This window comes from Mesoplodon densirostris, chromosome 13, assembly GCF_025265405.1.
Source record: "Mesoplodon densirostris isolate mMesDen1 chromosome 13, mMesDen1 primary haplotype, whole genome shotgun sequence".
NCBI classification, from domain to species: domain Eukaryota; kingdom Metazoa; phylum Chordata; class Mammalia; order Artiodactyla; family Ziphiidae; genus Mesoplodon; species Mesoplodon densirostris.
This window is the reverse complement of record NC_082673.1, coordinates 74,882,640-74,899,148: the sequence shown is the minus strand read 5'-3', so window position 1 is coordinate 74,899,148 and position 16,509 is coordinate 74,882,640. Positions and strand designations below refer to the sequence as shown.

Here is a 16,509-nt window from a genome sequence, read left to right as displayed (position 1 = left end):
AAATTTATTTCCAATACAAATGCTGTGCCAGCGAAAAGAGGGGTTTATGTTTTACTTACCAGGGAAGGTACTATCTTCTGGATTAATTGAAGAATTAATGCTTCTTTTCAGGAGGTGATAAACATTTGCTGCTCTTAAGTCTGAAAAAGAAAAAAACAAACTCAATTGGGTTCAAGAGTTACATAATGTAGACCTATTCCAGTTTCACCATCAGAGATTCTCAAGTACACTATATTGTACATAAAAGAACTACACTCTGGGGCTTCCCTGGTGGCGCAGTGGTTGGGAGTCCGCCTGCCGATGCGGGGGACGCGGGTGCGTGCCGCGGAGTGGCTGGGCCCGTGGGCCGTGGCCGCTGGGCCTGTGCGTCCGGGGCCTGTGCTCCGCAGCGGGAGAGGCCGCGGCGGTAAGAACTACACTCTGTTCAAGTTTTGATACAATAAATCTAAAGCAAGCAGAGAAAATAGGTAAAGCTCCCGGTTTGCACATGCCTGCCAGTTAACACAAATACAAAATTCCCCCAAAAGAATAATTTTAAACGGAGAAGGAAAATCCTGTTACAATACTCCGTACACAACCCCATACACTTCCTCCTCAAAGTGCCGCTCTATCAAAACAAGCTAAATAAAATGCAATACAGATTCTAGACAGGAGCACCAAAAAGCAGTCCATTCTCAAACGGTCGTAATTGTCTTAAATTTATAATTTGTTTTTTAACTTAGTTAAAAAACTTAGTTTATGTGTGGAATGTCTCCTCCCGTTAGGATCTAAACTCTAGGAGAGTAAGATCCTTTTCCATCTTGTTCCTTTCTGTATTACCTGCATTTGGAACACAGGAGGCAGAACTACCTATTGAATGCATATGTGTCCAAAGAACAGAAATTCCATTTCCAAGGCGTAGGGAATTTATTCGGTTAAATATTTACTGTGTCGGAAACTTCTGAGCGCTGGAATCTTGCATCCACAATTTTGTCCCTATTTTTTCTACGGAGAAAATATTTTTTCAGCCCTTACCAGGTCGATTGATCCCAGATAGAGTCACAGCTTCCTGGGACAACTCCATACAGGTCACTCCAGCAGAACTTGATCATAATTTTTTTCTCCTCCCTGCAAGCCGTTCCCGCTCTTTCTCAGCCCAGAGCTTACCTGGCTGTTTCTCGGTACCCTCAGCGGACGAAGCCCCTGGCCCATGCTCCGCCACCGCACCCGACGCCGACGGGACTTTTTCTTCCTCCCAGTTCACTAGGAGTAGGTACCGGTCCATCTCTCAGGGCTGAGCCCCCGTTTCAGGACTCTGCTTCCACATCCAAACAGCCCCGCGCTACTGACGTACTTCCGGTTCCTTCTACTTAGGTCGGCTGGAAACTGTGTGCTCTCCATTGGTTTTCCGCAGCTTTTCCAGCAAGCGAGTTCTTTTCGGGGGTTATTCTCTCAATAACTAGATCATTTCCTCGCTTCATGACGAAACTGCTACGGTGGGAAGATTGGAGGAGATGCAGGAAAAGCAGAGAAGCAGACGAGTGCTGGCTTGTCTAGGATCTATCATGTTCGGCTACATGCGTTTCCCACCGGGCCCTTGATGCTGAGGGACAGGTCTTGGATCCTGGAAAAAGGAGTGTTCTGCTACTGGGGAAACATGTCGAGTTTTTCTAGGGCGCCCCAGGTGAGAAAGGACTCTTGTAGCTCGATGGCATTCATTACGCTGACAGAAGGAGGTCGGATTTAGTGAAGCTGAGTAAGATGGGAAGCCGGGTCCTTGGGCCAGGAGATGCTTCGGTGAAGCACAAAGGGTGGTGATTCTGACCACCACTTGCTGTCGTTTTCTTGGTACTCCTACCCTCCCCTTTTCAGTCAACCCCTCTCGTGTTTCTCCCCCCCCCCCCCCCCCGGGAGGAAGGAGGGAAGGTCAGAGAGGTAATAAGCTGGATCATATAGGGCATTGTAGACTATTGTAAGAGTTTGATTTACTGAGCAAAATAAGGAGAGTAACATGATCTCGCTTAAGTGTTAAAAGGAGCACTCCGACTGCTGAGTCGAGAATAGACTGTGCAGAGATGGAGATTGGTGGAGAAGAGAAGCAAAGAATCTGTTTGGAGGCTATTGAAATAATCCAGGCTAGACATGATGGTGGCACAAACCAGACTTAGTAACTGTGTAGTGTTGAAAAGTGGTCACGTTCCGTTTGAAGGTGGAGCCAACAGGATTTCCTGAAGGACTGTATGTGCGCCGACAGCAAAAGAAAAAAACAAGGATTATTCCAGGGTTTTTTGTTTCAACAACCGGAAGAACGTTCCATCAACTGAGATAGGCAAGGCTGAGATTGAAGCAGGTTTCAGGAGGAAGAGCAGGAGTTGGTCTAAGCTGCCTCTTAGTCTAGTCCTGCTCCAAGTGTGATTCCTTCCTTGGACTGTTTGTTACCTGTCCCTAATGAGGTAAATACAGGAAGTAAAATTAAACATTAAAAACTGTAGCAGGGCTTCCCTGGTGGCGCAGTGGTTGAGAGTCCGCCTGCCGATGCAGGGAACACGAGTTTGTGCCCCGGTCCGGTAAGATCCCACATGCCGCGGAGCGGCTAGGCCCGTGAGCCTAATATCTTTGGAATGTTTTTAAAAGAGCATAATCCATATTGCTAATAGAAAAGCAGGCAGGAAAGATTACTGTGTTAATCTTTGCAGAGTAATGAGAACAGATCCCCCTTTTCCAGAAATAGAAATGAGAACAAAACAAAAATATTATTTAGTGATAGGATCTTTTTTCATAATAATTATTGATGTTAACTGTAGATTACGTGTGATGGTATATAATAGCAAACTCAGTTGTTTCCATTTAATTAGAATTTTCTTTGTTTCCTCTTCTGTCTTTTCAAGCAATGGGCCACTTTTGCTCGAGTTTGGTATCTCTTAGATGGGAAAATGCAGCCCCCTGGCAAACTTGCTGCCCTGGCATCAGTTAAACTTCAAGGATTGCATAAACCTGTGTACCATCAACTGAGTGAGTATCATTTTAGACCTATTATTGGTAATCACAGTTTTCATGTCAGGATAGAATTTTGAAGATGTTTGGGCTGGGTTTTTTATTTTTTTTATTTTTTTTATTTTTGGTTGTGTTGGATCTTTGTTGCTGCGCGCGGGCTTTCTCTAGCTGTGGCGAACGGGGGCTACTTCTTCCTTGCGGTGCATGGGCTTCTCATTGCGGTGGCTTCTCTTGTTGCGGAGCACGGGCCCTAGGCACGTGGGCTTCAGTAGTTGTGACACGTGGGCTCAGTAGTTGTGGCTTACGGGCTCTAGAGCGCAGGCTCAGTAGCTGTGGCGCACAGGCTTAGTTGCTCCACGGCATGGGGGATCTTCCGGGACCAGGGCTCGAAACCGTGTCCCCTGCATTGGCAGGCAGATTCTAAACCACTGCGCCACCAGGGAAGCCCTGGGCTGTTTTAAGGATCTCTTTTTTCCTGAGGATCCCGTATTCCATTCTTGCTAAAAACCTGTTGTGGGCGGGACTTCCCTGGTGAAGCAGTGGTTAAGAATCCACCTGCCAATGCAGGGGACATGAGTTCGAGCCCTGGTCTGGGAAGATCCCACATGCCGGGGAGCAACTAAGCCTGTGCACCGCAACTACTGAGCCCGTGCTGTACAGCCCGCGAGCCACAACTATGGAGCCCGCGCACCTAGAGCCCGTGCTCCGCAACAAGAGAAGCCACTGCAATGAGAAGCCGATGCACTGCAACGAAGAGCAGCCCTTGCTCGCCGCATCTAGAGAAAGCCAATGCACAGCAATGAAGACCCAATGCAGCCCAAAATAAATAAATAAATTTTGAAAACAAACAAACAAAAAAAACCTGTTGGGACACTAAAATGAATTTGGCTTCTTCATAGGAAAACCGTATTGACCACTTTGTCTAAGACAACCCCATTTTATGCCATTGCCCCAGCAAAAGGATCAGTAGCCCCTCCTTTCCCTCTCATAATATCCTGATTTGGACTTTAAATTAAATGTTCACTCTTAAACATGTTTCTTCATGTGGCAGCATGCATTTCAATAGTTTCTGAAAATGAGCAAATAAGCTTGCCCTCTCTTCTAAGAAACCCTTTCCTCCAGAAAGATATGTAGGGCTAGCTACTCATGGAAAGTTACTTTTCACTGTTTTGAATTAATAGATTTGCTCTTCTGTGTCCTTTTTCCAAAACAAAACAAAACAGTTGCTTTCATACTAAAAGCCTTCTGCTTATCACAGGTAGTTTTTGACTGACTTCACTTTCCTAGGCACTTCCTGTCCACCCTGTTAAGATCCAAGTATCAGTTCTTACTCTTCATCTTGCTTGACCTATCAACAGCACTTTTTGTAGTTGATCATAGTTTAAACTTTATTTTGAAACATGAAATATACAAAGATATATTTAGATAGATAGAGATGTATTTCTCTACCTATATATAAATATAGATAATATTTTAAAGAAAATTAATAATAATGGTGGTGAAATGAATACCCATACACTCAGCATTTGGGTTGTTTTTGGGTTTTTTTTGCCGTTACAAACAACATTGCTGGGGCTTCCCCGGTGGTGCAGTGGTTGAGATTCCCCTGCTGATGCAGGGTACACGGGTTCGTGCCCCAGTCCAGGAAGACCCCACATGCCACGGAGCGGCTGGGCCCATGAGCCACGGCCGCTGAGCCTGCGCGTCTGGAGCCTGTGCTCCGCAACGGGAGTGGCCACAACAGTGAGAGGCCCGTGTACCGCAAAAAAAAAAAAAAAAAAAAAAAAATTGCTATCAGTATTCTTGTACCTTTTCCCCAGGGCACATGTGGAAGAGTTTCTCTGAGGTCTGTCTGTAGGACAGGAATTACTGGGTTTAAAATGGGAACCTAGTTAGTCTTTATATGCAGGTGTTTTCATTATTCCTCATCTCAGTAACGTTGACATTGTCGTTCTTTTTCGTTTTGACTACTCTGGTAAATGGGATATGCTCTTTCTTTGTGGTTTTAATTTGCATTTTCCTGATTGCACATGGAACTGAGAATCTTTTCATTTGTTTATTGGCCTTTTATCATTTCCCGTTTTGTGAAAGGTCTGTGCATTTCTTTTTCCCATTTTTCCACTGAGTTGCTTGTCCTTTACTTCTTTCTAACTTTTATTATAAAAATTTTCACATTTTCAGAAAAGTTCAAAGAGTAGTGCAGTGAATTTCTCTATACCAGCCACCTAGATTACACAATTATTAATATTTTATCATATTTTTTACTCAATGATTTGAAAATAAATTACAGATATCATTATACCTCCCCCTAAATATTTCAGCATATGTCACCCAAGAACAAAGATATTCTCCTATGTAACCCAAATGCCATTATCACACCTAAATATTAACTTTTATAGCTCTTCCTGTATATATGGCCATCGTTTGTCATTGTTTTTCTGGGAAATTGTATGTCAGTTTTCAAATAAACATGTTTACAGTGATTACGAACACATGAAACATACTTAATAAATGCTGATTAAACCAGTATATGTTAGAAAATACTTAAAACAACATATTTGTAAATTGAAAATTGTGTGCAGTTTGTTTTGATTTTAGTGACATCTTGACATGAAAAGTCCAAAGTTTTGCTGATAAAAGCCAAATATTAAATATAGTGAAACAAAAATGCAATTCAGTCTTTAAGAGGTAAATTTCTAATTTCACAGAAAAGCTATTCTCCATTACCAGGGAAGGATGGCCCGACAGGCAGCCGCAAAAGCTCCTCTGGTGTTCTAGCAGCACGCTTATTCATCAGTACTTAAGGAATACTTTTGCAGTAAAGACGTGCTTGTAAGGAAGCAGAACTTTAACTCAGTGGACAGATAAGTGCTACACTTTAAGAAGAATTAGGTGGCTACTACTGATTCCACCTTCTCCCAAATTTTGTGAAAGGAGGGCATTCTTCTCCTAACTCCAGATCATCTCGATCTTGACCCAGACCACAGTTTCCATAAAAAAATAACCTTATAAGTGGAACGTTGGTTTGCCACAGCATCTCACAAAGTCCATGGACCTGTATGTATGTTCAGATACATAATGTATACAATATTTGAACCATTTTATAGGCACTCCCTTCTCCTTCTGATTAGAGCTGCCCTCCTGAATGGGAGACTTGGGAGCTGTTTGAACATGTTTGCTTTTCACTGATACAGGAAAAGGAAGGCCACTTGGCGATTTTTGGATTGTGCCTTATTCTTCTTGAGGACTCCATTCTTTTCACTGCCTACAAATTAATCAGTTGAGGAGAACCATATGAGCATTTAAAAGACGCAAAGGGAAACCTTTCTTAAGCATTATCTAAAGTTATTAGATCATCTTAAAATACTTCTGGTGCACATGGAATGAAATCAAACGAAAGTTTCACACAGTTCTTAAAGGTTAATGTTATGAATGTTAGCACACCAAACAATTCTAACAATTCACTAGTCTAATCTCTAGTATTCTGCCTTGTATTATTTATTTAAATCTTTTAAGGATTTGTTAGAAAAAAAAGTTTAGAATGCTCTTCTTAAAGTTACGCAGCTAATGTATTTTTCCCTCTTACTATTCAGTTGTGTCAGTCTATTTCAAATGTTAACTCTGCGTCGTTTAAATTTTACAGTCTTAATCACACATTTATTCTTCATCTCACTCCTAGAATATCATTGTACAAAGCACTGAAGCTTTTTGCTCCAGGTAATATCTAGAACGCATGCCTCTTTTAGAAGGAATATTTACATACTATCATAAATTTGAACAACACACCTTGTTCCTCTCACAGCGTCTTTACACTCAGTAGATTTTGTGGTAACTTACATGATCATCTGTCACATTAGCCCTGCATAACTTCAGGGATGCTAAAAAAAAACGTTGAAGTAGGCATTTGGACATTTGTCCTTCAAGGCTGGAAACAAACATAAAGGTCAAAGCCAACCTTTGTTGCTTATCACTAAATTGGAACAGCTATTTTTCAAACGTTTCTCAAACCAAATCTTGTAAGGAGACCCAATATGTAAAAGCAGTGTTGCACTGGATGAAGGAGGCCTTAGATTCCCTGACATAAACCTTTGAGTTTTCCCTTTGATTGAATTAGTTTGAATTTTATTTGGCCATTTAATTTAGCACCTAATATTGTAAAAAGAAATCAAATAAGGTCAGAAATCTAAGTTGATAAATTTTTGTAAATAAACTCAATTCCTTTTTCTAAAAATTGCTTATTACTAAACTTTAACTTTTAAAAAAAAGTTTTTAAGTTTGAAAGATATTAATTAACTTCCACCATCTCTTGATCAGGCAGTAGAGTTCCAATTTATATGTATTTGGTGCATATTGTAAAATGCTTCAATTAAAATTTTTAAATGACATATATCCATTTATTTGGATTAACAGAAATTTAGATAGAAATGATTGCACTGTATCCAGGATTTTAGGCTTCAATCATAATATTGGCTTTTGTTGTAATACGTAGTGCAGTTAAAAAAGATTTGATTGCTGGTTGGTTTTAATTAGAGACAGTGGAGAAGTGCTTCTAAGAATTATTAAATACAGTAGAGATTTGGCATAAGTTATTAAGGGAGAATAACTTTTCCCAGATTAGGTGTTCATACCTTAGAGCTGAAAGAACACGATTTTCACCTGATTTGTGGTATTCTTTCTAATGTCCCTTGAAAGATCCCCTTTGAAGTAAAAATGTGTTTTGAATGGCGCAAAATGCTTTTTGCATATTTAAAGCTTAAACAACATTTACAAAGTAAATTCAGGTTTATTAGAAAGTTAAAGATTCCATTTTTCCTCCAAATAGGTGTCACAGAAAGAGCCTGAACAGAGAGTTAAATACCTTGGTGTGAGCTTTGACAAATCACTTAATCTTAACAAGCCTTAGCTTCTTCAACTGTTAAGTGTCCGGTTGAAAGCTAATGTAATTTCAGCATTATTTGGGACTGTGTAGGTATCTTCTCACCCTCTTCATTTGTTCTTCAGGTTCATTTGCCCAACTGCCTTAGTAGCCCACCATGGGTCACTTTTGGGAACTTTAGTCACTTAATTTGCCAAATAGTCAAACTTTCCTTTTCAAGCAGCTAACAGCAAGCTTCCCATTCCCAGATCTTTCCCTCACACCCTGGATTCCCTTACACTCTAATGAAGGCAACTCACCTGCTTTATCCTCTTTCCTTCACCCTTGTCTTATATAAACTACAAACTTCTCACTGAAAATTCTGTCATTCAAATTCAAGCTCTGCATAGACTCTTATAATGTAATCTTCAGTTTTGAGATACTGTACTTATTCATACTTATTTTTTCAGTGGTGATTTTGTTTGTTTGTCTTTGTTTTTGTTTTTTGTGGTACGTGGGCCTCTCACTGTTGTGGCCTCTCCCGTTGCGGAGCACAGGCTCCGGATGCGCAGGCTCAGCGGCCATGGCTCACGGGCCTAGCAGCTCCGCGGCATGTGGGATCTTCCCGGACCGGGGCACGAACCCACGTCCCCTGCATCAGTAGGCGGACTCTCAACCACTGCGCCACCAGGGAAGCCCTCAGTGGTGATTTTTTTTCAAATAAATAACCTTCAAGAATCTTTTGAAGTTTGTTTTTCTATTAGTAGAATAGGCACTTAATAAATGTTTCTGACTACTTGATTTTGTCATGTACAATGACTTGTGAAAACTTACATGTTGACCTTTTAGGTTTTTTTTTTTAGATGAACAGTCAGGCCTAGGGGGTACTTTTCACTGGAAAATTAATCCAAAACATATATTTTGATTTTCAGATCATCTGTTGCATCAAGTATATGTGTACTCATAGTTGCTAGTGGCGGTTTAAATTTAACTAGTTAAATGTGTTTGGGAAAAAACCTTGGGTTAGTAGTTAAGCATAAGATCCTAGTATTCTTTTCTCTGAATTTGAAAAGAATAATCAATTGTGATGTTTTACATTTGTTTCCAATTTACCTGTTGGTAAAACAAACCATTTTTCATCTATATGCATATTGTTTTCATTTTCTCTTTTATTTTTAAGGGAAAATTTGTATGAGATATTTAAAAGTGGTGAAGTGTAATTATTAATAGTACATTTTAATGAAGTGTAATTATTAATCGGCAGAGAAAATAGGAGTAACAGTAGTTTGCCTTTAAAAGATGTGTCATTGTTATTGGCATCTTTATTGAATTCTCTTTTACGTCCAGTGTTGAGATTTTCCAACTGTCTAGCCAATTCTTTCTATGCTTAGATGTTATGTGAAAGGGAAACATAAATCTATTCAATGATTTTGATGATGCACTGTGACTTGCTTTATATTGTTTGATGTGTTTTTGTTTGTTTGTTTGTTTGTTTGTTTTTGCGGTACGCGGACCTCTCACTGTTGTGGCCTCTCCCATTGCGGAGCACAGGCTCCGGATGCGCGGGCTCAGCGGCCATGGCTCACGGGCCTAGCCGCTCCATGGCATGTGGGATCCTCCCAGACCAGGGCACGAACCCGTGTCTCCTGCATCTGCAGGTGGACTCTCAACCACTGCGCCACCAGGGAAGCCTTGATGTGTTTTTTAGACTTTGATAAGCTTTATAAAAAAACAAGCTCACTTTTTCTTAAAGTCAAGAATTTTCATATAAAATCTTTTTTTTTCCTTTGTTCTTTTTAAATCTAGGTGACTGTGGAGATCATGTTGTCATAATGAACACAAGGCACATTGCATTTTCTGGAAACAAATGGGAACAAAAAGTATACTCCTCACATACTGGGTAAGATAATGCTTTTGTCAGGGAAGATAGGCAGTTGAATATATTACTTTAAGAATATTATTGGTCTTATTTAAAAGAAAAAGGTTTTTTCGAAATTTAAGAAAATACGAGTTTTGTTCATGCCACATGTATAATTTACTCAATCAAAAAAACCGCAATACTGTACCAAATACTCATGATTACCTGAGAATATTTGTTTTTCCTGGAAGCTTTTCATATAACCTCTCTGATCTAGATTCTTCTCATTTTTTAGTCAGTCTTCTCACTTCTTTCTTTCTGTTTCCTATAATTCATCTTACTGCTGTTTCCAGAACCAGCTTGGACTTCTAAAAGTACATGAGATGTTGAAAGAATGGTGAGTGAAATCCCAAGTTTGGAAGATACCTAAAATCTCCACAACATGCCTTTCAAGTTATAGGTCTGCCTATCTGAATAATAGCGATCTCCTCGCTCATGAGGCAGCCCATTCATTCTGCCTTTTATGTGGTCTAAATTTTAGAAAGATCTCAATGCTATTGAGTCATCATCTGTTTTTCTCTAGCTTTCAGAATGGTCTTAGTCCTTTTTTGGACAGTGTAAAATTATATCTTCCACATGACATCCTTCAGATAGTTTTGAGGCAGTGATCAGCAAGTACCCACTGATCTGTCTTTTCTCTAGACTAAACACCTGTAGTTCCTTCAAAGTTCTTTTTATGGCTTCCGTTCAGATGTCTTATCTCCATTATACCTTGGTCACTGTTCTCTGGGTGCAATTACTGCTTACCAGTATCTTTCTTAACTAAATACACTCACCTGGCTGTGTTTTGATGGTTTTCTGGTAAAATGTGACTCCACCATCTTTCAGTTATGCAATCTTCTGTTGTAGTAGAACTCTTCTTCAAGGCCATATCACTATGTGCTACATTGAGTTCACCATCAGCTAAAACTTATAAGTCGTTTTCAAACATGCTGCTGTTCAACCATGTATCCTCCTTCCTGTGTATTTTAGTTGCATTCTAATCAACTGCAGTACCTTAAGTTTACTCCATGTAAATTGTATCTCTGGCCTTCTAAGATCTTTTGAGATGTTGATTATGTCATGTAATGTGTTAGTTAACCCCTCAGTTTCAGGTCATGTACAAATTTAATTAAGCATACCTTCTTCAGTATCATGCAAGATATGATTAAAAATGTTGGCTTTTCATTCTTGATCAAAATTATTATTTTTTATTTCCAAGTGCACCTTCATCTTAGGCAGACTTTGATATTCCCATCTGTTTCTTTTCCTCTCTTTACCAAGTAGGTCTTAAATGCTTGGAATAACTTTTTTGCTTCCATTAGCCAGCCTTTGCCCATTCCTACACTTAAACACTTTCGTGAACTCTTTATTTAATGTAACAGAAATGAATTCACATCCATCTTTAGTAATTTTTACTGTTGGTAAATCTCTATATACAAACCAAGTTTTATAAAATTTACAGGTAATTGGGAAAGAAATATGAAAATACAAGATAACAATGTGATAAAACATAAAGTATTTTTTTCCCGGAGAGAAAGAATACAGGAATAGAAGTCTAGACAGGTATTTCTTTTTCTGAGGCTGAAATTCCATGAAGCAAATAAAAGAGCATCAGTTTGAAAATTATCCATCTTTCTCAGCAAATTTCTATATTTGGTTTCTTAAGTTTTATTCCTAAAACGTGGTTCTCTAAATCATCTTTAAAATGTTTTCAAGTCTTGTTGAAAGAAACTTATAAAAGGAATCATTTTTAGGTAAGCTTACATTTTTCTTGCAGAGTCTACTGCCTTTACATTTTATTTTTCCCTTCCTCAAAAATCATTAAGGCTTTATTCATCCATTCAGTGTAATAAAACCTTGCATCTGTATGTTGTTTTTGTTTTAAATTTCTTAAGCACTGTCACTTGACTCTCATAAAAATCTTGAGAGGTAGATGGGGCAGATATTATCATTTTTCTTATATAAGCAAACTCATATATAAAGAGATGAAATGAGTTGCCTAATATTATACTGGTAGCCACTGGCAAAACCTAGATTCCAGACCTGGATCTGGGGTATTCAAGTTACCAAGATGCCTCCAGTACTATCCCCAGTATTTTTTTAATCTACATTTTATATATAATTTTGATCTGAACACAATGAAATATTTTATTACTTAGAACCAACATATGACTTCCTGTTAATAGGAGACAGGAGCACGACTTGTTTAGAGTATTTTTTTTTAATTTTTTTTAATTTTTATTTATTTTTGGATGCACTGGGTCTTCGTTGCTGCGTGCGGGCTTTTCTCTAGTTGCGGAGAGCGGGAGCTACTTTTTGTTGCGGTGCGCGGGCTTCTCATTCTGGTGGTTTCTCTTGTTGTGGAGCATGGGCTCTAGGCACACGGACTTCAGTAGTTGCGGGCTTGTTGCTCTGTGGCATGTGGGATCTTCCTGGACCAGGGCTCGATCCCATGTCCCCTGCATTGGCAGGCAGATTCTTAACCACTGTGCCACCAGGGAAGCCCTTGTTTAGAGTATTAACTTGCCTTCAGAACCAAGTAGTCTACCACTCTTTTCTCCAAACCTGACCCCTAGCTTATTCACTTGGTCTGATTTGTCAGGGAATGTGAAACATTCTGGCACTTTGCTTTTTTTTTTTAAATTCAAGCAGTGATAAACTAAGCAGTGATAAAAATGTTTGACTGAATGAGTGAATGAATGAATGATGAATAACTTTAAATTCCAGTAGAAACATAAATAGTTAGCCAAGAAATTTTCTAAGATGTGGAACTTTTTATGAAATAATGATTGCTAATTTGACCACTTAAGAGAATAGCATTTCAAATAGCATAGGTTACTGCTTAATTTTTAAGACATTGATGAACAGCATAGTTTCAAGAAACAAGTATAATTTCATAATAAAAATAGTTTTCATATTATAAAAGAATGTTCATTTCAAGAATACTGTACCATAGCCTGCTCCCAATTTTAATGTCTTTGTTTCTTTTAATAGCTACCCAGGTGGATTTAGACAAGTAACAGCTGCTCAGCTTCACCAGAAGGATCCAGTGGCAGTAAGTTTATAGTATTTTTTATTATATCACACAAGTTTTGATAGGTATTATTTCATTATCATTCAATTCTATATGTTTTCTAATTAGTATGTTTTGCATTTAGTCAAAGAATTTTGATGTTTTTCTTTTTAATTTCTTAACATCTGCATGATCACCTAGAATACGATATGATTGCTGAAAATGTTTGGGGGAGACAGATGTATGTATGTACGTGCATATATATGTTTATATTTCCATTATATCAAATATGCTAAGTATGTTGTTCCAATCTTATATTCTCACTGACTTTTTTGTTGTTGTTGTTGTTCACTTGATTTACTGATTACCTGAGAGAGTTATGTTAAAATCTCAGTTGTGGATTTATTCATTTTTCCTTGTAGTTCTGTCAGGTTTTTGCTCTGTATGTTTTGAAGATTTAGCGTTAGATGAATTCATTTAAGTTTGGGATTATAATCTTTATAAGGAATTGATCAAGGTATATACTGACTCTCTTTATCTCCAATAATGCTTTTCAACTTGAGGTCTGTTGTTTTTATATATTAATATAGCTATATCAACCAATTTTTTAATTTTGTTTGCCTCATATATCATTTTACTGTTTAATTTTAAACTTTACTGAGCTAGATTTTATTTTCTTTTTAATCCCCTTCTTTCTTGCCTTCTTTTGGATTGACTGAGTTTGCTTATTAGAAGTCTAGGATTAATCAATATCTTTACTTTCCTCAAAATCAAATCAAGGCCCCTAGAAGATTATTAATACCTATTCTCCCTTTCAACCTGTATGTTTTCTCTGTTCAAGATTTTTAAAAACTCTTAAAATTCAGCATTCTTGTTATTGTCTTATACTGTTACTGATTCCTTATGGTCTTCTTTGCTTATGATTGATTCTTGTAACTGGGATCAATGTCCTTCTCCTCGAAGAACTTCTTGTTGACATTCCTGTCATAACATTCTGAATAGTGAACTCTCCTTTTCTGTCTGAAGCTATATTTTTGCCTTCATTTTTGAAAGATAGGGGTTTTTTTGCTTTTATATGCAATTCTAGGATAATCGATTTTTTTCTCTCAGATTTTGAAATATTATTCACACAGATTTTAGTGTCCATTATTACTGATATCAGATGTCACTTTAATTGTTTCTTTGTGTGTATTCTGTCTTTTCTTTCTGAATACTTTTAAGATCTTTTCTTTGGCTTTGGTTTTTATATGTTTCTTTTTGAGCTTTGTTATTTATTTTGCTTGAGGACTGGTGTCTTCTGAAACTTCGTCAGCTCTTCTGTGTATCTTCTAATATCGGCTCCCTTTATTCTCTGTCCTTTCCCTTTGGAAATCAGATTATACATACATATACAAATAATTTCAATTATTGTATTTTTTTCCTTTTCTTGAAGCTTTTACTGTTTGTTTCTTTTTCACATTTGCTGGTCGGTTTTGACAGTCTTCTGTTCCCTTTGTCATACTTTGGTTCCCTCTTATATTTCTTTAAACATGTTAAACGTAACTCTTAGCATTTATGTCTGATTCTGATATTTGTGGTCTTTGTGGGTTTGCAATTTATTGTTTCTGTTCAGGATACTTGGAAAGTATATGTACCTTGGAACTTCATCTCTGGGAATTTTTGAGACCTATGTTCAAAATGAATTTCTTCAAAAAAGATTTACTTAGCTTCTGGCAGGTACATGGGGCCATATATATATACATATATATATATACATATATATATGTATATATATATATACACATATATATATATGTATATATATATATGTATATATATATATGTGTATATATATATGGCATCCTAAGACCTCTTTAAGCTATACTTTCGACCTCTGCATTTTGATCCCCATAAAAAGGGTGAATTTGGGGCCTTATAAGGTCAGGTTCATAGTTTAGCAGTCAGGTTCATAGTTTAGCAGTTGTCTGTCAGGAAAGACTTTCGTTTTTTCATTTCCTTACACAACACCCTGAGTATTGCGTTTCTGTTGAGAAGCTAGGTTTATGAGATCATCTTGATCCTACCTCCTAACCCCAAAGTCATAATCCTCTAAAACCCAAGCCCTGCACTAAACTGATGCCCTCAAGGCTAATGCCAGCCCTAGGACTCTTTTGTTCTTTCTTTTACTTTTGGCCTCTAGTCAGTTCCATGCTTTTAAAAAGATTTAAAAAGCAATACTGTTAACTTCACTAATGTTTATTATGTTATCATTAGAGTTATATACTGGGAGAAATTTCTAATCCAAATGCTTGTCCTCAGTATTGCTAAAAGCAGATCCTCCTTTTGCCTTTTCACAGTTTTATTTTTTCTTCCTTAACTCTTGATAACCTAGTCTTTAAACTGTACTCCTAGATTTGGTAGCATTTTCCCCATTGGGACCTGTTTTAGCTTTTTACTTAAATGAGCAAAGTGTTAGACTGTGAAGACACTCCTTTTTACTTCCCTAAAATGGTGAATAAAAATAAATGTCTATTGTCAGGTTGCAGCCATTTGTTTGGTGTTGTACTGCCTATAATTTTCTTGGCAAAGGTGGGGGGGGAAGGGCATGTTTATTATTATAAGGTCTGACATGACATTTAGATGTTCCATACTTTACTGTTTATTTTTACTTTTTATAATTATAAAAACATGCTCAGAAATTGCTTCTTAAGAAATATTTAAGGTTCTGCTTTATAATTCATGTGTCTTTAGATTATCATGGGTCAAAATAAAATATCCTATTTTGACTATTAATATGGATTGCATATAATAGTAGTAAAAAGTTGTTAGGGCTACTGGTAATATATACCACAACTTTTACAACAAATTATAGTTTTAATACTTATAAATATGTTTCAATGTTTTTAAAATTAGTTTCTAGTTTATTCAGGTATGCTAACTATACACTAGGAGGCAATATAGTCCAATTTTTGATGTTAAGAATTTGGCTTTGGATAACATTTGTAGAAATTGTTTCAAATTATTTCTTATGAACAAAGATTGAAATGCATTGCAAAGTGTTTGATGACGGCTTGGAAAATATTTAGAGTTAAATCCATTTGAATTTTTACCTCATTAAAAGATCTTAATTTTTTTTAAGTCTTAATTTTGATTGTGTTTCTAAAAAGAATGACATGTTAAGGGAGAGGTCAGTTATTTTACTTCCAATTGAAACACCAAGTGTTTTTCTGGAACAGTAGGTCTTCTTCCAGCACACATAATTTGCTTATCAGTACTTGGTATATGTGGCTTTTAGGAGAATTTGTTTCATGAAGCATCTTTCTGATTATTAGTACGATCTTGGAATATTACTTGTAAAGTACACTGATTAACATATTTAAATAGTAGGCTTTTAAATATTTCAATACATTTTTATAATTACATAGAAGATCACTAATTCTAAACTCAAATAAATATATTGATTCAGCCCTTTCCTTATATCCTTTCTCCCTCTGTCATACATTTTAGTTTCCTTAAGAGTCTCTGTTCTTGTATTTTTCTTCTAATATGGTTCCTTTCTTATGTTTATTCCCTCTCCTATAGTTTATAAAGATACTTTATGTAAAACAAATGTCATGTGCCCTGGGTTACAGGTTAGATGAGGAAAGTATTTAATACTTATTGACTTTACCTTGTTCTATCTTTCTCACTTTCTGAATCCCTTAGAGTTTATGCTTAAGTCTATACAGCTAGAATTACTTCATTGCGTATGCAGGTTGTGTCACATTTATTTTTGGGGTATGTACATCA

General features: G+C 37.3%; 2 protein-coding genes across 4 annotated transcripts in view; one reads left to right on the top strand and one right to left on the bottom strand.

Annotated features, from left to right (window-relative positions):
• The window catches only part of MTBP (MDM2 binding protein), a 69,602-nt gene extending 68,289 nt beyond the window's left edge, over positions 1–1,313 (bottom strand). For both annotated transcript variants that reach the window (XM_060115849.1, XM_060115850.1), the window contains exons 1-2: positions 1,147–1,313; positions 60–140 (exon numbers count right to left, since the gene is read on the bottom strand). In XM_060115849.1, the coding sequence (XP_059971832.1) occupies positions 60–140; positions 1,147–1,264 (199 nt within the window). In that variant the 5' untranslated portion in view covers positions 1,265–1,313. The remainder of the gene's footprint in view (positions 1–59; positions 141–1,146) is intronic.
• A 118-nt stretch (positions 1,314–1,431) lies between these two features.
• Positions 1,432–16,509, top strand: part of MRPL13 (mitochondrial ribosomal protein L13) — a 35,902-nt gene continuing 20,824 nt past the window's right edge. The window contains exons 1-4 of one of the 2 annotated variants that reach the window (XM_060116174.1): positions 1,432–1,663; positions 2,868–2,991; positions 9,635–9,728; positions 12,723–12,783. In XM_060116174.1, coding sequence (XP_059972157.1) covers positions 1,580–1,663; positions 2,868–2,991; positions 9,635–9,728; positions 12,723–12,783 — 363 coding nt within the window. In that variant the 5' untranslated portion in view covers positions 1,432–1,579. The remainder of the gene's footprint in view (positions 1,664–2,867; positions 2,992–9,634; positions 9,729–12,722; positions 12,784–16,509) is intronic. The other variant, XM_060116173.1, reaches the window with a different exon arrangement.